This window comes from Ictalurus punctatus, chromosome 26 (assembly GCF_001660625.3).
Source record: "Ictalurus punctatus breed USDA103 chromosome 26, Coco_2.0, whole genome shotgun sequence".
Lineage (NCBI taxonomy): Eukaryota > Metazoa > Chordata > Actinopteri > Siluriformes > Ictaluridae > Ictalurus > Ictalurus punctatus.
Window position 1 is genome coordinate 6481142 of NC_030441.2, and position 21162 is coordinate 6502303.

General features: G+C 39.4%; 1 protein-coding gene across 7 annotated transcripts in view; it reads right to left on the minus strand.

Moving 5' to 3' along the window:
- dmd (dystrophin) overlaps nucleotides 1-21162 on the minus strand; it is a 241529-nt gene that overhangs the window by 113769 nt on the left and 106598 nt on the right. For 6 of the 7 annotated variants that reach the window (XR_008393479.1, XM_053675989.1, XM_053675988.1 and 3 more), the window contains exons 53-56: nucleotides 14067-14263; nucleotides 13614-13768; nucleotides 7926-8115; nucleotides 487-659 (exon numbers count right to left, since the gene is read on the minus strand). Coding sequence is in view for 6 of the 7 variants with exons in the window: in XM_053675989.1 (XP_053531964.1) it covers nucleotides 487-659; nucleotides 7926-8115; nucleotides 13614-13768; nucleotides 14067-14263 (715 nt within the window). In the remaining variant the exon portion in view is untranslated. Of the gene's footprint in view, nucleotides 1-486; nucleotides 660-906; nucleotides 1101-7925; nucleotides 8116-13613; nucleotides 13769-14066; nucleotides 14264-21162 lie in introns of those variants that run through there. The other variant, XM_053675991.1, reaches the window with a different exon arrangement.

A 21162-nucleotide genomic window follows, 5' to 3' on the forward strand; every position in this document is an offset into this window, starting at 1 on the left:
TATTTAAGACCGTGTGTTTACAATGCCTTATTTTTGATAATGAAAATAGTGGGTAAGAAACATGGTTAAGCAAGCTGCCACAACATCCATAAAGTGTGCCCAGTCCCATGTTCATAATGACATAATTAAATTGATTACAGTGTAACAAATCACAGCTTACACAAAATTTCTAAAAATATTTGTAATTTCTCTCTTTTCTTCCACCTACAGATGGTGTGTGTGTATATATTAGTGTTGGTGTCACAGTATCCGCGCTGACAGGGTCTATGGAGTTTTGTGTAACATTGTGCACATTTCATCAGGTTTCACCTGTTAAATTAAGATACATCTCTTTGCTTTATACAGCAATTCAATTACTGTAATGAACTGTGAAATTTATTTTCTCTATCATGTAGGAATTTAATGAGCAGATACCTGAGGTGTGTGAGATACTGTGATGACATAAAACTCAAATAAATAAATAAACCATAAACAAAAGATTCTTACCTCATACTATTGACTTTTTTACACAAGTCCTGCCAGCGTTTTCCCATGGTGTACAGTTGTTTTTGCAGCACTATAGCATTGTCTGTCCTTCCCAGTGATGCCACAATACGCTGTCCATTTTCATCAAGTGAATGATACATATCTGTCTGGGTATCAATCTCCCTCTGAAGATCCTGTAGAGATTAACGGGGTATAACAGAAGTATTTCCGTCAGTGTTATTTGTCACACAAGCTAAGAAGCAGAACTATAAAAACAAGTTAATCACATTTTCTTAAAGAGGGTTTGCATTAGTACATATAGTAAATGTCAAACAGGTAGTATAGAATTTGTATAATACTTTACACTTTCCCATCAAGTTACACAAACGAAAAAGCATTACAACAAAAATGTATACAAGAAAGAAACAATGATAATCAGACCTTAACGTGGTATGTCTTCCGGTGTAACATATCCATAGATTAAGACTTCAGGTGAAAAAAGCATGGATGCCTGACTCACTAGATTACTGCCCTTTATTTCCACACCATATGGATATGTGTGTGCAGTAGAATAAGTTGAGAGATAAAATGGAATGAAGTTTGAGATGAAAGATGGTGAACTGCCAGAAAAGGGATTCTACCGCTACTGTTCAGAGGCTTCAGCATGCCTTTTGAAGAAGGCACATTGGGTCTGTTGTTCATTGGGAGAGTGGGCACTGCGACTGAAGAAGGGCTAAGTCCTGGGAACAAAGGCATGTCCTTATATCCCACTAGTGTTCCTGCCTCTTCAAATTTTAACTGAATCTTTGTGCTGTTGCCAAATGCACATAGCTGCCATACCAGTTGGTGCAGGGCGACCAAGATAAATGATTCAATATGTCAATGACTAAGTGCTTTATTTATATAAACACCCTTTATATGAAGTCCCTGATTTAACAAGATACCAAATGAAGAGAGTTAATTTGCATGTGCAAGCTAATAAATTGTGTGCAATTTATTTATAAAGAATAATTTCTTAAATGACATCATTTGCAATAAAGGGGAGAGAACCGATTGTCCTTGATTTGAAACTGATTTTCTTTGTTATCTGTGGCAAAGAAGAGCAAGCTCTCAGGAGAGTAAAACTAAAAATTGCCATACACATGAATAATTGGAGGTGCACATGTGTGGATAACAGATATTATACCAACAGTAAATCACAATTTTGATAAACTCTATGTTGAGATACGGACACAGTTTAGGAACTATGAAAACTAAAGCAATGATTTATTATGTCTTCAAATGGTGGAAATGGGCTTAGATCAATTTAATAACCTGCCCAGATGTATTAATTTGCATATGCAGTGTATAATGCAGGAGCAGAACAGTGGTGTAGTGTGTAGTCCTGCCATTTCTGAGCTCCAAGATCACACAGCACCTTAAGGGGAGATTTCATCATCATCCCTCCCCTCTCTGCACTACACATACCGGCATATCTTACGCATGGGTTTAATGTAATTCTCTTGAAAAGGAAGATGGTGATGGAAATACATCAGTCTGGAAAGGGTTAATAAGCTATTTCAAAGGCTCTGGGACTCCAAAGGACCACAAGAGCCATTATCTCCAAATGGAAAAACTCAGCACAGTAGTGAACCTTCCCAGAAGTGTTTGACCTTCCAAAATTCCTCCAAGAGCACAGCGACGACTCATCCAGGAAGTCACAAAAGAGCCAAGGTCAACATCAAAGGACCTAACAGACTCTCTTGCATCAATAAACATCACTGTTCGTGACTCCACTATCAGAAAGACATTGGGGAAAAATGGCTCCATGGAAGAGTGGCGAGGCGGAAACCACTGCTAACCCAGAAGAACATTAAGGCTTGTCTGAATTTTGCCAAAACACACATTTTTGGCAAAACATTTTGGGAGAATGTTCTATGGATGAGTCGAAAGTGGAACTGTTTGAAAGACAGAGGTCCAGTTACATGTGGCATAGACCAGAATTCCACAAAAAGAACATCATACCTACAGTCAAGCATGGTGGGGGAAGTGTGATGGTGTGGGACTGCTATGTTGCTTCAGGGCCTGCAAATAATTGAGGGAAACATGAATTCTGCTCTCTACCAGAAAATCCTAAAGGAGAATGTCCAGTCTTCAGTCCGTAAGTTGAAACTCAAGTACAACTGGATTATGCAGCAAGACAATGATCCAAAGCATAGAAATAAGTTCTAGTCCTAGATGTAAGTGAAAGACTGATCTCCAGTTATCAGGAGTTTGGTTGCAGTTATTGCTGCTAAAGGTGGCACAACCAGATTATATTTAAGGGTACTAGTTAATTAAGGGGATTAGTTTTTCACGAGTGATAGGTGTTGAATAATTTTTTTTTGTATTCAATAGAAAGAATAAAAATAAACAAAAACTGTATTGTGTGTTTACTCAGGTTGCATTTGTTTTATGTTTTATTTCTTTTGAAGAGCTAAAACTGTTTAGTATAAGATATACACAAAAACAGAAGAAATCAGGCAAATACTTTTTCACAGCACTGTATACCTTTGCACTGGTCTCGGCTATTCAAAATTGACACATGACTCTCAATTCTCACAATGTCTCAAAGAGAAAAGATTACACTCTTCTGGTGGGTAGAGATGTGAATTGCTTATTTGAGTTGTTGGTTAGGGTAGATGAGGTGAGGGAACCCATTTTGTGGTACAACAATACCCTCACATTCCACTATTTTTCTGGTTTGTATAGTGGTCTCCCACCTGTTGCCTCTGCACAATGCCATCACCCTTCATGCAGGCCCATGGTGCAGTCTGAATGCACGTGAGAGAGCGTGTCATTGTAATGCCCCTCCACTGCACTATGTGGGTTTCCGAATAAAAATGATATTCATTTATAGAATTAAACTGTTTCAATTGATGAAATTCTGACTAGGCACCCTTATATTACCATGAGGATCCTTTGCTCTGATTGCATTTGTGAATCTGCACATCGCTGCACTCGTCAGGTAAGGAATTCTGATGTACTGACTTGTCAATTTAATTATGCCAACCTATACAGCTAATATGACGGAGCTCAAGGATGGCTGGGATATCCCCTATACATCCAAGGATTCTTAAGACCTGTAAGTGGACAGGTATTGCATGTTGGTCTCTCTAAACTTGGGACCAACTCAGCACAAGAGAACCAGTCATCATGACATGGAAATCTTTATGGTGTCTAAAAACACGTTTTCATCTTATTGTTCGGTTGACGTGATGATCTAACAAAACCAAAAACACCGTTGTGCCATAGACAAAGCATCATTCTCTAACATATTTATATCACTATGTGCTCTATTAATAGATATGTGAATGAGTGAAATTAATTCACAGCTGTTACTTCGCAGCCTGCAATCACCCACAATTAATACCAAAACATAACAATTTATCATTTTGTTCAGAGAGGGGATTAAACAAACTATAGATTGCAAATAGGTAAGTGGAGCAATAAATATCAATACATGCTAATATCTTTTAGTATCTCTCATGTCCAAGTAACCTGTATGCAGTTATTATGTAGATGCATAATTTGATATGAAGTGTAATATGTGAAAGCAGAAATGTGCACATTTACCTGTAATTCTCTACATATCCATAAGGTGCTGCTAATTCCTGCTGTTTCTAAAATGTTGTGGATGGCTCTATGCATGGGTCCAAGCTTCCGTAAACATATGCTCAATTTCATTGTATTTCTTGTATTTCTTGAATCTTGGTTTGCGTGGGAGGTTGTGTACTCACGTCTACATGGGAGGTTGCATACTCCCTCTCTAGATATATTTTTGTGGGTATGTACTGTTATAACTGAGGCCCCTGGCTGACATTACCCCTCGAGAGAATGGATGCACTGACCGCTACAAAATCTACAAAGAATTCATCTGGTGCTCACTTATTGTCCCATGAATAAAACAGCTCCTAACATTATACTTAAAACCTTCAAAATGAACTTTTCCTGATGATTCAGAAACTGCTTTCCTTTTTAATGAACCTCAAATCATCTCCTACATACGGGAAAAAAAACCTCAAAGACTTGACTAACACTAACTACGATATTTCTGCATGCAACTGCAAGATGTTCCACGTGCAAATTTATTAACAGACCCACTAAAATCATAGAATCTAAAGGATACATTTTTTTTTATCACTCATCCCTAATTATGCATCAACACAGGAGTTGTTTATCTCTTCCAAGAGGCACCTTTATTCCATTAGAATGAACAATTTCTTCTTTGTGTAAGTCAGCTATTAAATCATCAACCATTTTAAATATCTACCCATTTTGCTTCCTACATCTACAAAAGCTTGCACAGTCAATGTCTGGAATGTCCTGTTCTCTGGAAACATTGTGTACTTTCTGAACTGCATGTTAGACTGAACACCAGCGCACTATACAGGAAAGACCAAAGCAGGATCTTCCATCCAGGGGAAGCTCAGGTCCTTTGATGTGTACAGCAGACAACTATGGTTGTTCTGTTTTCCAGTAGCACCTCTAGCTATTGGTTAATTCCACCATGGTGCTTGTCCACTTGTCCATTTGATTGTTAGCAAACTGCAGAAGGGCAGCAAAATTCTTTTGGAGAGGAGTGGTTTTCTTCTTGCAACCCTGCCATGCACACCATTGTTGTTCAGCTTTCTCCTGATGGTGGATTAATGAACATTAGACAATGTGAGAGAGGCCTTTAGTTGCTTAGAAGTTACCGTGGGTTCCTTTGTGACCTAGCAGAGTATTACATGTCTTGCTCTTGGAGTGATCTTTGTTGGTCGACCACTCCTGGGGAGGGTAACAATGGTCTTGAAATTCCTCAATTTATACACAATCTGTGTTACTGTGATTTGGTGGAGTCCAAACTTTTTCGAGATATTTTTACAACCTTTTCCAGTCTGATGAGCGTCAGCAACGCTTTTTCTGAGGTCCTCAGAAATCTCCTTTGTTCATGCCATGATACAGTTCCACAAACATGTGCTGTGAAGATCAGACTTTGATAGATCCCTGTTCTTTAATTACAATAGGGTGCTCACTCACACCTGATCATCATCCCAGTGATTGAGAACACCTGAATTTCACCTTCAAATTAACTGCTAATTCGAGAGGTTGACATACTTTTGCCACTCACAAATATGTAAATTGGATAATTTTCCTTAATAAATAAATGACCAAGTATAATATTTTTCTCATTTGTTTAATTAGGTTCTTTGTCTACTTTTAGGACATGTGGGAAAATCTGATGATATTTTAGGTCATATTTATGCAGATATATAAAACATTCTTAAGGGTTCATAAATTTTTAAGCACCACTGGAGAACTGTCTTTACAAATACACATCCACATTATTTGATATAAAAATTGTGCAGTCAAGATGTGTGCATCTTTTTCCACAAATGGAGATGAGGGTTGTTCAAATTCCTAATCTCTGTGTTTGAATTCTGGATTTCCTTTCTGCACTTATTTGTGTAGGACACACTACCATCACAGATAAACCAGCACAGGTGGAGGATGAGGGAGGACTAACTGTGTAAGCTTTGTGGAGAGGGAGGCACCTTGGCACACATCCTGACTGGGTGCAAGACTGCCTGTAACCCAAGGGAACATCATGTGGTGGCTTGACAAAACCCTCATGGCACTAGCAAACATCCTGGAGCAGAAAAGGTGCTAGAAATGCCATGTCCATGGGAAACCAGCATCACTGATCCAGTTCATTAGATAAGATAAAGAAGCAGAGGGGTTCTATTAGATTTGATTTCTAGGGGGAAAGCAACAGCCTCAAAAAAGGCAAAAAAAAAAAAAAAAACTTTGGAAGGTGCAAACATGGGACATGAGGGCAGAATTGGGGAGAAAGCTACAGTTTCCCCTGTTTATCCAAAATCCCTGAGGATGGACATGGTCACCCAGTCAGCGGAGGATAGAAGAGACCAAACTCCTGCTATAACTTACCATCTCACGGGAGGAGGGGTGTGACCAGGCCCACGTCCATGAATGTAGGGAGACAAGGGGTGGCCGGCCCTTACAGAGGACTTCCGGCACAGTCTCTGTGGAAGCTGTTCACAGCTGTGTGAATAGCAGGGAAGAAGAGGAATACTGCAGCTCACAGGTTTGGAAAAGCAACAGAATGAGCCTCTTGCTGGCTCTAGAACAGGAGGGAGGAGTTGAGCTGGAAACCAGGAGCTGATGGGCAGTGATTTGGCCATTACGACGGACCTGACAACTGGAGGGTGCCCCATTTAAGGGTCGAAATGACGAAGAAAGGCAGGACAGCATCTAACATCGGCTCCTGGCCAAAGCAACAGTCACACAAAGACTGACTGAAGGTAAGGAATCCCATGTGATGTATGTCAGTATGTTATTTATTTATACTATGTACTGTATGAATTCTATTGATTAAATTATGTTCTGTGTGTAAAGACATTAAATGTCTGATGGCTAAACAAAACTAACCAAAAAAAAGTCTCTGACATCACATTCATGCTAAGAAGCTACCGTATTTGGAAATCTTTGCCCTGTAATAAACAAACTCATAAATAAGGACCACCGTAGTGCTAAATATCATTGTAGTGCTAAATATCACAGTTCTGTTTAGGACCAGTTTCAACTGTCACATAATTAGAGAGGAAGCCCAAAATAATCTGAAATGGTAAATGGTCTGCACTTACATAGTGCTTTTTGACCCTTACACTGTTTCTCATTCACCCATTCACGCACACACAGCAATGGTAGCAGAGCTGCCATGCAAGGCGCTAGCTTGCTATCGGGAGCAACCTGGGGTTCAGTGTCTTTCCCAAGGCTACTTCGACACATGAAGACATGTGGGCCAGGAATCGAACCGCCAATTAGTGGACAACTCGCTCTACCACCTGAGCCACAGCCGCCTCACAATCCTTTAAGAGAGTCTAAAGTCCTAGTCAAATCATATTATTTTATCTGTGGGACATTGGTAATAATTTCTTTTTAAGTCAGTATTGTAAATACTGGACAGCAATAAAATCACCATAGGAAGAGTGGTATCTAGCAGGTTGAATTTTCTACAAACCCAGATGTTTGTCACGGGGTCATATGATCACTAATGCACAAAATGGTATCCAAGCAGTCGCATTGGCACTGGAGTTGAGAAGAAGTGCTGGCTTTTATTTCAGTTTGGGGTGAACCGAATGTCCAGCAACAATTTGAAAATACAATAAAATAATCACAATGTATAAGAGAAGCATATGTTCTGATTAGAGTAACTGCTTCAGATCAAATTTTGAACGGATTTATTTATTTATTTTACTTTTAAGAATAATACACCACAAAACAACATGCGGTATTGAAAACTAAAAGCGATAAAGCGCTTCGCACACATAAAACATTTCAAACTCCTACAAACACAAAGTATATGACTTGACTGCAATTCAAGCTCAAATATGGCAGAATACTGCTAAACAAAACTACTAGACAAACTGCTTACTTACTTGCCATTGCTCTAGTAAGTGGTGCACTGTGGCTGCATCCTCCAGAAGAGATTCCTTGTACGTGGCATCTTCTAAGACATTTGCTGTAGTTTCTGCTTCAGTTAGCCAGTTACAAAACATTTCCAGATCGGCATAAAAATGTTGCATTTGCTGCAGTCTGGCCTCTAGGGCTGCCTCTGTATCCCCTGCACTAAAAGTAGTGATGTGTTAATGTTTGACATACATACATACATCCTTGCATAATTTGTATAAAGGCTTAACTGCTACATTTTTCAAAGTATTTAAATTTCACTTTCAACTACAATCATCATCTATTTTCTTGTTATGGAAATATTTGACTTTAAAGTTGACTTTAAAGTTTTAAAAGTTTTTTTTAAGTTGACGTTGTCCCTGGATTGAAAAAAGCAGGTCAGTCAAATAACCATTTCATGTCAAAATAATTAACAAGAATCTTTCCCACAGACTTTCCCGGATGTGATGCCATGTACTTTTCATACCTAATTTCAAGAAATCTTAATAAAAGATTTTATTTTGCCTTGAATGGGTAGAACTGAGCTCACACAAATGTAAAACCTGCCCTCCAGAGTGTATGTCCACCTTGCAATTAGTGGTTTCAGGATAGACTCTAGATCAGGGGTGGGCAATCTTATCCAGAAAGGGCCGGCGTGGGTGCAGGTTTTCATTCCAACCAAGCAGAAGCCACACCTGAATCTATTGAAAGCCAAGATCAACTGATTAAACAGGTGGAATCGGGTGTGCCTCCTGCTTGGTTGGCATGAAAACCTGCACCCACACCGGCCCTTTCCGATAAGATTGCCCACCCCTGCTCTAGATCCACCATGACCCTGACCAAGATGAAGTTGTTACTGAAGATGAATTAATCATTAGATTAGATCATGCTCAGAAAAGCTCATTGCATTGCACTGCACAACCCAAAGTTTAACCCAAATCCTACCTGCCAAAAGAACATAGGTAGATACAGTATATCTTAATTTTTTTTAAACAAACTGTTGTACTTAAAAAAATGTGCGTCGATATATTTAAACAGTTATGATATGGAATATTTGAAGTAGAATTAGGTTTGGAGATGGTCAGGAAAATTTAGTTCACAGATTCAGGGATACCTTTACCTTTGCCTCTGCATTGCCACGTTACTCTGCAAAGTTATTTTGACCTTTAACCTATAATGAAACATGTCTTAACATGTCTATCTTAATGGGAGTGCTCTCTACCAGAACGATAATGCCTCCATGCACAGGGGGTCAGTAAATGGTTTGATAAATATAAAAAATTATGCATATCATATGCTATGGCCTTCACAGTCACGATATCACACTGCTACGATATCCTGTGACGTTAACTTTGATGATATTAAAATACCAGACCTGCCAACCTTTATTCTGGTTGCATAGGAACTCCGGAATTTAACATCTGACTATGCTAATATGAGTTATCTGAAATAGATAGGCAGGCTTTTTGATCTCCAATATTTATTGACGACGCCTGGAAGCTCAATTGTTTTCAATAAAGAAATTAAGTCTTTGAAACAAATCGCTGTCAACAAATCTCATTATCGATTAGTTGGTCTGCTCGCGGCACGGGGGAGATTTACTTACTACTTTACTTCTGTTCTGAAAACACGCTTCAGGGGTAAATACTAAAGTTGTATCCCAAATGACGTACTCTACCGACTAGTGTATGAATTTTAGAAAGGTAATATCATCTCAAAATGGAACACTAGCATTTTTTTTACTAACCGGAAGTACAAGCCGCTTCCTAGTCGACGGCGCATGACGTCATACGCACGTAATGTGACGCTACTAGCTTTAGCAGATACCCTAAATCAACAACAATGACTTTCTTCAGTTTACTGTTTGTCAACGTTACCTTTTATAAAACGTAATTCATAAATACTATTAAATAATATAAACTAATTTATATTATATATATACACACACAAGTATTTATGCACTGTTTTTATGGTTGCACAAAAAATATGGAATTAAACCACAGTCCTAAATTAATAATATATTAATGTGTGTCTGTGTGTATTGGGTTCTTATACGGTCTTATATAATTGTAATTGTCTTATAAAAGTTTTAGTCTAAAGTTTATATTTGTAGCACTCAGTTTGTGGATTTTATTTTAAATAAACGAAACAATGGTACTGAAAGTTTGCCCCGCCCATCCGATTAATCTAAAAAAATAATCAGTCAAGTAATCGATTATGAAAATGAGTGGAATCAAGAAATCAGGATGTGCTAAGTTGGTAGACTCTTACCCAGAAAGAACAAAAAGTGCTGCATTACCAGCAAAAGGTGCTTAAAACGTATTAGTCAAGGGGTATGCACGCATGTGCAACCAGATTATTATAAGTTGTTTTTTTTTTTTGTTTTTTTGTTAAGAAAATTTGTTTTTCACTTGAGTTTTGTTTGATGCCATATCACATTAAAGGTAAAAATATGGTTTATCTTTGTTTCTTTTCTTTTTTTAACATCCCAGAAACCGGCAATTCTAACAGTGTGTGTAGACTTTTTAAATCAACTGGATATTCTGAGCTCAAACAAACATACTGTCAAGGTCAATCTCATTGTCAAACTCCAATTCCCAGAAAACACTGCAGCCTACAAACACGGTCAACATGGACTACTTCCCAGTTCACAACACCTGCAGGTTCATGGTCACCAGAATTCTAATCACACATACAGCTGTTGCCAATTTACACACACACACACACACACACACCCTTTATATAGAGACATTCATTCACAAAAACTTTATTATTATTATTGTTATCCTGGTTTTGACTGGTTTCTGTTTTGTTTTTTTAATTTCTGGTTTGCTCTACGATATCCTGTTGATTGCCTGGCCCTCTGCCTGGTTTTGACTCTGAACTTGCCTTTCATTTTGGAACTGTCTGCTGATCCTCTATTAAAAACTGTCTAACTGCAATTGCATCTCAGCCTGTCCATTGTGACACATACATACATTCTCCTATTTTTGTATATATCTCATACCAAATGTTTTCATATATTAAAACACAATCTAGGATAAAACAAGGGAAACCTGAGTAAACAAAAAATATAGTTTTTAAATTATAATGTTATTTATTGATGCAAAAATGTTATTCAATACCAAAAATGTTATTCAATATTCGATATTAGTTACTAATTCCCCAAATCTATGAATCTGCAATCACAATGGAGTTCAGCTGGACTAGACACAACCAGGCCTGATTACTGCAAAGCCTGTTCAATAAAATCAACACTTAAATAGAACTTCTTTTAACAGAATGAAGTTGGTTAAAAGGTCTTACCCAGTAACATGCTATGCCAAAGTTGAAAGAAATGCCAGAAATGATGAGGAAGATGGTGATGGAAATACATCAGTCTGTGAAAGGTTACAAAGCTATTTGAAAAGCTCTGGGACTCCAAACGACCACAGTGAGAGCCATTATCTCCAAATGGAAAAACTCAGCACAGTAGTGAACCTTTCCAGAAGTGGCCGACCTTCCAAAATTCCTCCAAGAGCACAGCAAGGACATCACAAAAGAACCAAGCACAACATCAAAGGAACTACAGGCCTCTCTTGCATCAATAAAGGTCACTGTTTATGACTCCACTATCAGAAAGACACTGGGCAAAAATGGCATCCATGGAAGAGTGGCGTGGTGAAAACCACTGCTAACCCAGAAGAACATAAAGGCTCATCTGAATTTTGCCAAAACACACCTTGATGATCCTCAAACCTTTTGTGAAAATGGATTGAAAATTTTCTGTGGATTGATGAGTCAAAAGTAGAATTATTCAGCTAAGAAATGTAGAACTGAAAGACAGGGGTCCTGTTACATCTGGCATAAACCAAACACAGAACATCATACCTACAGTCAAACATGGTGGTGGAAGTGTGATGGAGTGGGGATGCTTTGCTGCTTCAGGGCCTGAGCAACCTGCAATAATTTAATGAGTTCTGAGTTCTGCTCTCTACCAGAAAATCTTAAAGGAGAATGTCCGGTCTTAGGCCTGCAAGCTGAAACTCAAGCGCAAATAGATTATGCAGCAAGGCAATGATCCAAAGCATAGAAGTAAGTCCACTTTTGGATGGCCCCAAAAAAAAGCTATATTAAAGTTTTGGAGTGGCTTAGTCAAAGGCAGGACTTTAAAAGGGCAGTTCTGTAAAGAAGAGTGGGCCACAGTGTTGTGAAAGACTGATATCCAGTTATAGGAAGCATTTGGTTGCAATTATTGCTGCTGAATCCTTTTCCAGAGTGATATTATGCTCACTTGTTAGTTATTTCTTAGAGCACCTCGAAAAAAGAGTTGTTGATGCTCATCAGGCTGGAAAAGTTTAAAAACCATCTCTAAAGAGTTTGGACTCCACCAATCCACAGTCAGACAGATTGTGTACAAATAGAGGGAATTCAAGACCATTGTTACCCTCCCCAGGAGTGGTTGACCAACAAAGATCACTCCAAGAGCAAAACATGTACAATAATAGTCCATGAGGAATTCACCATCCAGGAGTCCACCAGGAGTACTGAACAATAATGGTGTGCATTGCAGGGTTGCAAGGAGAAAGTGGCTGCTCTTTAAAAAGAACACTGCTGCCTATATGCACTTGCAAAAGATCACATGAGCAAGCCAGAAAAAGTCAGGACATCTGTTCATAAACTGAATATAGAGAGAAACTGGGTCATGCAGTCAACGACCCTAAGCACACAAGTCATTCTACCAAAGAACGGTTAAAGAAGAATATAAATGAATGTTTTGGAATGGCCGAGTCAAAGTCCTGAACTTAATCCAATAGAAATGTTGTGGAAGAACCTGAAGGAAGCAGTTCATGTGAGGAAACCCACCAACATCCCAGAGTTGAAGCTGTTCTGTACCGAGGAATGGGCTCAAATTCCCCCAAGCCGATGTGCAGGACTGATCAACAATTACTGGAAATGTTTCATTGCAGTTATTGCTGCACAAGGGGGTGACACCAGATACTGAAAGTAAAGGTTCACATATGTTGCCACTCTCAGATATGTAATATTGGATCTTTTTCCTCAATAAATAAATGCCCAAATATAATTTTTCCCCCATTCATTTAATTGGGTTCTCGTTGTCTACTCTTAGGACTTTTTCTCTGTGAAAATCTGATGCTGTTTTAGGTCATATTTATGCAGAAATATATAAAGTTCTAAAGGGTTCACAAACTTGAAGCACCACTGTGTATATATACACACCACACAAGACATGCCGTTTTGGAGATGCTCCGACCCAGCTGTCTAGCCATCACAATATGGCCCTTGTCAAAGTCTTTCAGATCCTTACACTTGCCCATTTTTCCTGTTTCCAACAATCAACCTCGAGAACTGACTTCACTTGCTGCATAATGTTATTCACTTCACCTGTCAGTGGCTGTAATGTTATGGCTGATCGGTGTACATATGCATGTCTGAGCTCAGAATATTATTCTTTGAAGATAATTCAAAACAATAATTCTAGATGGCACTGTACTACATTGGTGTAGAACAGGTTACACTCATTATTCATTCATTCTAGTTAACTGTTGTATCACAGGAAACATACAGTATTTGCGCATTTATATAATAAATTATATTTTATTGTATTTGATTGTATTTTATCAACACATACTTATGATAAATAGAAACAGAAAAGTAATTCCTAATTATAAACTTACCCTTTTTTGATACTGCCCCAAACAAGATTCATATTCTCAGTCATCTGTTTAATCTTGCTTGTGTCATCGTCTGCATAAAGGAGCAGTAGCTTGTTTGCCAGTTCATTAGTCACGTCAACTTCAGCTTGCCACATATGTATATCTTTAACAATTTTCTGAAAACAGAGAACGTCAAGAATTCACAAATAGCAACTGGCTCATTTCCATTTGCTGAAATTACTCTGGCATACTGTCCTTTCAATTAGATTAAATAATGACACAATACAACATATTTGATATATCTGGTCTATTAAAGCCTTTTTTTAAAGTCATCTTAGTTTCAAAAGCTTTCCACAGCCATATATAAAAAGCACTTTTTTACAAACACAAAACTTCTCCTCATTATCATCAGTGGTGAAAATGAGAGTTTGCATCACAAAACAGAAAACAGCACTAAGATGTAATTCATATTACCTTAACATTTGCATGATCAGCACTTGGTGAGACTTCCTTCCTGCCTTCTAGTTTTTCACTGGCTTGCTTTATGTGAGACTCCACCATTTTCTTGGCATCCAGCCAATCCTTGGAGTCCTGATACATGTTCTGAAGTTGAATGATCCTGTCCATTAACTTGGTATGCGAGTCTTCCCAGTGTGCCTGTAATTTTTCAACTCATGGAGAAAAGAAGAACAAGAAAATGATTTTAAAAGCATGGAAATTTATTCATAATGGTGTCAGAAATTCCAAGTGAATTCTTTGGCAGAAATTAGTTTTAAATGTAACATTGTTTATAGTAAGAATAATGTTCTCATGCTAACATACATTTAATTATGGTATCTACTTTATTTCCATAAGAGGTAATTTCAAAACAGCAAAGAGATTTATTTCAGCTTTTATTTACTATATCAGATTTTAGTGGGTCAAATGTTTTCATACACTAGTTTAGTATTAAGTGACATTGCCTTTTAATTGCTTGAACTTGAATAAAATGCTTAGGGTAGCCTTCCCAAATACCTAACTGTAATTTCACCCATTCCTACTGACTTGCTCAGACATGCTTTTTCAGTTCAGTCCACAAATTCTCTACTTTGCAGATTTTGCAAACTGTAAATTTATTTTTTATGTAGGTCTTAGAGTAGGGGCAACTTATCCAACCATGGTGATATGGGACTCTCTGAATGTTAAATGCACAGGTTTGCTCCTTGATTCCTCCAACTCCTTCACCAGGTCCTTTGTTGTTTCCTTGATGTTTAGTTGAAACTTTCAGACAAAGTTAATTCATTCCTTGGAGTTAATTTGTGCCTCCTTCCTGAATGATGTAATGTCGGTATGATGACAATATTTTTTTATAATTGCATACAGATCTGTTTGTACAGATGCTCGTAGTGTCTTCAATTGTTTGAAAATTGCTCCTAAGGAGGAACCACACTTGTGTAGGTCCACAATTTCTTTTTCTAAGGTCTAAGGCCCTGAGGCCCTTTAACTCCTAATTGTGACAATTGGCCATAATTGGGTTGGAATCCATGTTGCAGTAGTGTTCATTAAACAAATCCAAAACAGAAGGCTCAATTTTGGTCAATGAAACAGGCAGAGTTTGGTAACAGTTAAACAATCCAACAGGCAAACACAACAGAAGGGTAATCCAAAATGTAAATCCAGAAAGACAGGCAGAAGGTCATAACATGAAGCAACACGATAGAAATCAGACAAACACTCAGTAAGACAAGTAAACTGGCAATACTTCGCAATGAGTTTCACAAAGCAAATGGCTTATAAACCTACACACAGGAAGTGGCTGTGGAAGGAATGGAGTGGAGTCAGTATTCGTAAGAGGGCTCCCCTCTGGTGGTGGGATGAGTGGGTTTCAGATTCTGGCATTACAGATCCACCCTCCCCCCTCATCGATCACCTACCAGTGTTCTTCTCTGAGGGCATCCCCTTGGTCTGGGTTCTGGGCAGTTGGGGTTCATTTGGTGGAACTCATGGGTCAATGAGGGGTCCAGGATGTCTCTGGCGGCTATCCATGATCTCTCCTCTGGTCTGTATCCTTCCCAGTCCACCAAATATTGCATCTGACCTCCCCTCCATCTGGAGTCCAGGATTTCTCTGACCAGGTATGCTGGACCTCCATCAATGTCCAGCGGTGGTGAGGGTTCCATGTCTGTGGTTTCCAGGCCAGATGAGGGGTGGATTGGTTTCAGCAATGACACATGAAAGGAAGGAGAGATGCTGTAGTTAGCAGAAAGCTATAGTTTGTAGGTTACAGGATTAATTTGTCTTAGTATGTGAAATGGACCTATGTACTTGGGGCTGAGCTTCCTGCAGGGTAGCCGCAGACGAAGGTCTCTTGTAGACAGCTAGACTCTCTTACCCAGTTGATAGTTGGGGTGGGGGTGTCTCCTATGGTCGGGCTGAATGCGTTGAGCCCGGATGTCCTGCTGGAGCTGAACGTGAGCACAGTTCCACATCCTCTCGCTTCTCCTGACCCAGTCATCCACAGCTGGCATCACTGAGGGTTCATCTGACCAAGGGAACATGGGAGGTTGGTAGCCCAGAAAACATTGGAAGGGAGTGAGTCTGTTGGAGGAGTATGTGAGGGAATTCTGAGCATATTCGATCCATGGAAGGAAGTCTCTCCATTTTTCCTGTTCTTGGCTGCATCTCAAGATAACGTCCGATCTCTTGATTGAGTCTTTCCACTTGTCCATTGGTCTGTGGATGGTAACCTGAGGTGAGACTGACATTGATGTCTAGTTGTTTACAGAAGGCATGCCATACTCAGGAGGTAAACTGGAGCCCTCGGTCAGACACAATGATCTCTGGAATACTACAGATTCTGAACACATTGTGAAACAGGGCATGGCTGTGGGTAGACCCTTAAGGGGGAACAGATGACATGACTTGGAAAACATGTTGATGATAACTAACACAGTGGTGAATCCATTGGAGATAGGGAGATCTGTGATGAATCCAACGATAGATAGAACCTGGAGGGAGCATTGGCTTTGCTATTTTTACTGCCAAGATGATAGGTAACCGTGAACTGGAAAGTGCTGAAGAATAGTGACCATCGTGCTTGCCTTGGGTTCAGACGTTTTGCACTCTTAATATATTTGAGGTTTTTATGGTCCGTGATTACCTGGAGTGTGTGAGTCGCCCCTTCCAGCCAGTGTCTCCACTCTTTGCCACCTTGATGAAGAGAAGTTCCTTATTGCCCACATCATAGTTCTGCTCTGCAGCAGTCGGCTTTCTGGAGAAGGCGGCGCATGGATACAGTTTGCCTGGTGAGCTGTGCTTTTTGAGAGCGTGGCTCCAATCCCACAGTCCGAGGCATCAACCTCTACAATGAATGCGAGGTTTGGGTCCGGGGGGACTACAGGCTGTAGTGAACTTGGTTTTGAGCGTGTCGAATGTGGCTTGTGCTGAGTCCGTCCAGTGCAATTTGTTGGGTTTTCCTCTTAGGAGAGAAGTTAATGGGGCTGAAGTTTTCTGATGAGTGGTGGGTAAAAGTTGGCAAAGCCTAGGAATCTTTGTAGTTCTTTGATGGTGGTGGGACTTGGCCAATCTGTTACTACCTTGGTTTTCGCCAGGTCCATTGTGGTGTTGGTGGTGTGAAACACACTTCTCCGTTTTTCTCGAGTAGTCGACTCAGAACTGTCTTCACATGCTGAATGTGTTGTGCTCGGGTCTTGGAGTATATGAGGATGTCATCTATGTAGGCGATGATGAACTGGTTTAGGATGTCACATTGTTTATGAATGACTGGAAGACCGCTGGGGAGTTTGCTAGGCCATACAGCGGTACTTAGTACTCATAGTGCCCCCTGGTGGTGAGAAAGACCATTTTCCACTTGTCTTATTCTCGGATTCAGATGAGGTTGTATGTGCTTCGGAGGTCTAACTTGGTGAAAATTGGGCCTCTCACAGTTATTCCGGTGCTGAGCAAACTAATGGCAGTGGATATATATATATATTTATTTATTTATTTGACTGTTAAGGAATTAAGGCTGTGTTAGTCAATGTGGGGTCTGAGGCTGCTGTCCTTTTTACCCCAAGAAAAGAAAAATCGAATGCTTCCTTGACATATTTCCCCATAATCTAGGTCGCAATGAGTGATAAAGGGTACACCTTGCTCTTAGGAGGGGCTGTATTGGGCAGGACTTCAATGGCACAATCCCAGGGGCAGTGAGGGGGTTGCTGGGTTGCGTTGGCTTTGTTGAACACCTCCGCAAATTCAGCATATTCTTTGGGAATCTGGGTGATTATTGACTGTTGGGACTTTCAATGCTGGTGGAGAGACATGGCAGAGTGATCGTGGATTGGAAGCATCTTTACTGACAGTAGGCTTGACCACTTGAGGAGTTCACATTGTGCCCAGGAGATATTGGGATCATGAGTGGTTAACCAGGGGTGGCCCAGGATGACAGGATTCTTTGGGGAAGAGTTGACGTACAGTGAGATCCTCTCAATGTGAAAAAGCCCAGTATGGATTGTGAGTGGTATGGTTTGTTGTGTTAGGCCTGTTCTTATGGGCTCATTGTCGACTGTTGTAACAGGATGGGGTACATATAATGTGTGTATAATGGTAATGTGGGTATCTTGAGTTTAGTGACAAGATCATGATGGATTAGGTTAACAGCTGCCCCGGAATCCACTAGCACTGCAATATGGGTAGAATTTCCATTAAAATCAATGAGTAGGGGCAGATGGATACAGTGCCTGACTGGTAAGGGAGAAATGCTTGTACTCATTTTTTGGCTGGAAGTCTTGGTTTTATTGGGGCATGCCGCACATTGGTGACCCAATTGTCCACAGTAGAAGCATAGCCCCTTGAATTGACATAGATGGCATTCTTCTGAAGATACTCTTGTATATCCTATTTCCAAGGGTTCAGGAACTGGGTGACAATGACACGCTGGGTGGTGAAGAGGATTGAGATTTGGCTAGCGTGCAGAAGTGAACAGCATATTTGGTGGCAGATTGTTTTCCTTGGCAGAGGTGTTTTCTTGCACGGAAACATCCAGCCCTCCAGTGGGTTATTTGAACACTTCTCCAATTTGTTTTGCAAAATACTCAAACGAGGTCTGTACCTGTGTGTCCGTATCCCAAACTGCAGACACAGAGCTGTTCCAGTGAGTAGAGTCATTATCAGAGAACACTTGGTCATATCTTGGCAAAACACCTCGGGCTGATTAGAAAAATATATCTAGCGTAGAAACCCCTTACGTTTTTCTGCTGATCCATCGAACTTATCCGGTAGAGCGAATTGGGTTAGTTCTGGTAGGCGGAAGGGACTGAATGCAGTGAGTCAGATGGTCGATCGCGGCATGCAGGTTGATGAGTTGTGCTTGGAATATTTGCAGGATTTCACGTTGGTAGTGGCAGACAGCCTGAATCTGTGATCCTTCCGGGCAGGGTGAAGTATTCTGTAACGGACTCCCACTGGGAGATGGGTTTGAACCCATGTTGCAGAAGCGTTTATTAAACAAATCCAAAACACAAGGCTCAGTCTTGGTCAATGAAACAGGCAGGGTTCAGTAACGACAATCCAACAGACAAACACAACAGAAGGGTAATCCAAAATGTAAATCCAGAAGGATTGGCGGAAGGTCATAACATGAAGCAACATGACAGAAATCAGACAAACGCTCAGTAAGGCAGGTAAACTGGGAATACTTCGCAATGAGTTTCACAAAGCACATGGCTACACACAGGAAGTGGCTGTGGAAAGAGTGGAGTCAATATTCAGGAGAGGGCTCCCTCTGCTGGTGGGATGAGTGGGTTTCAGATTGTGGCTTTACAATTTGTCTGTAAACAATTGATTAAAATTACCTCTGATGTGAATGAATGAACTAGATGCCCTAATTGACTTTATGGTAACATGAAATGTGTGGAGTGAAAAACTGAGATTGCATATCTTTAATGTATGTGTATTTCAACTTTTGGCCTCAACTGTAGCTGCTTTTTTGATGCACATATTTGCAAACACATTTTTGCAGCCTGTTGTTGTTCTCCTAATCATAAATTAATGTGCTGTACTGATGTGGGTGAAACAATGCAATAGGCAGTGTGACATTCAAAATATGGCACTGCTGTGGGATTTTTGAACCCATTTTCCCCCACACACCAACTAGATATGATAGACTTTATCTAACAAACAATAACAAATAACTATGGTTAGTAAAAGCCAATTTAAACCTTTACCAACTATAAGTCATGCACAAATTTATATTTTAACTAGTGTTTTAGACCACCCAACTTTAAGATGTACCATAAAACGTGCACTCATTTGGTTTTACTCAAGTGTGAGTGAACCATAAACTGCAAAGAAATGCATTCAAATCCAATTTAAGACCTGTATAACATTAGACTATATCCAATATCAGCGCAAATTTTTGCTTCCCATTCATTTTCTCTCTCATAGGACATTTCTTTTCATTCTAATTCAGGCCCCATATCAAAAGATCTCAACATTACCTAATGAGCCAGTAACTCAAACTGTAATTATGGGATTATTTTTCATTGTTGTGTAAGATCAGAGTGAAGCAGATTAGCTAGATAAAGCTCTTTGGCATGGGACTTTATTTCTCCTACAACATATAGTGAATAGCTAAAAAAAACTAAATAAATAAATAAATAAATAAATAAATAATAATTAAAAAAAACCCCAAACAAACAAAAAACTGAATATGTTTTTCATCCCATTGCATTAGTATGTGGAGAACATTCATACATTCAGTAAGAATCTGGCATTTATTGTGTACAGTTTTTCAGCATTTAATACTGAAATTGCACACCTCAGTATTCAAACCTCAGATGTAACTGGAGTTACATGCTATGCTTAAGCCCGTTTTTCTTGCATGATATCAGGGAGCAGTATTAAGTTTTAAGTATTAAGTGCTACTCTATGCCAGTTTAATGTAACTCAGTTAAATTTTAGTTTTATAGCACTTTAAACAAAAGAAGTTGTCACAAAGCAGCTTTACGGAAATCCAGATGTATATAAAGAATAAGCCATAGTGGACAGAATCAAGGAAAACTCCCTGTGAGAACATGAGGTAAAAACCTTTAGAGGAACCAGACTTAAAAGGGTAACCACCTCTTCTGGGTACCACAGGATAGTGGGATTATAAATCATTACTCTTTCACAATTTTGCACTATATTCACACACAGTACTGATTGTGCTGAAGGGATGTACATTATGAGCATCAGCATGTTTAAAAGATGAATATGATATGATAGATCCACATTTCAGCATTCATTTCCTCATGAACTCAGCAAAAAAAGAAACGACCCTTTTTCAGGAGACTGTTTTTTTTTTTTTTTTTTTTTTTTTTAAAGATAAATTAGTAAAATTCAAATAAGCTTTACAGATCTTTATTGGAAAGGGCTGAAACAATGTTTTTCGTGCTTGTTTATGAACCATAAACAATTAGCATATGCACCTGTGGAACAGTCCTTAAGGATTACAGGCAGTAGGCAATTAAGGTCACAGTTACAATAACTTAGGACACTAAAGAGACCTTTCTTCTGACTCTGAAAAACACCAGAAGAAAGAAACCTAGGGTGC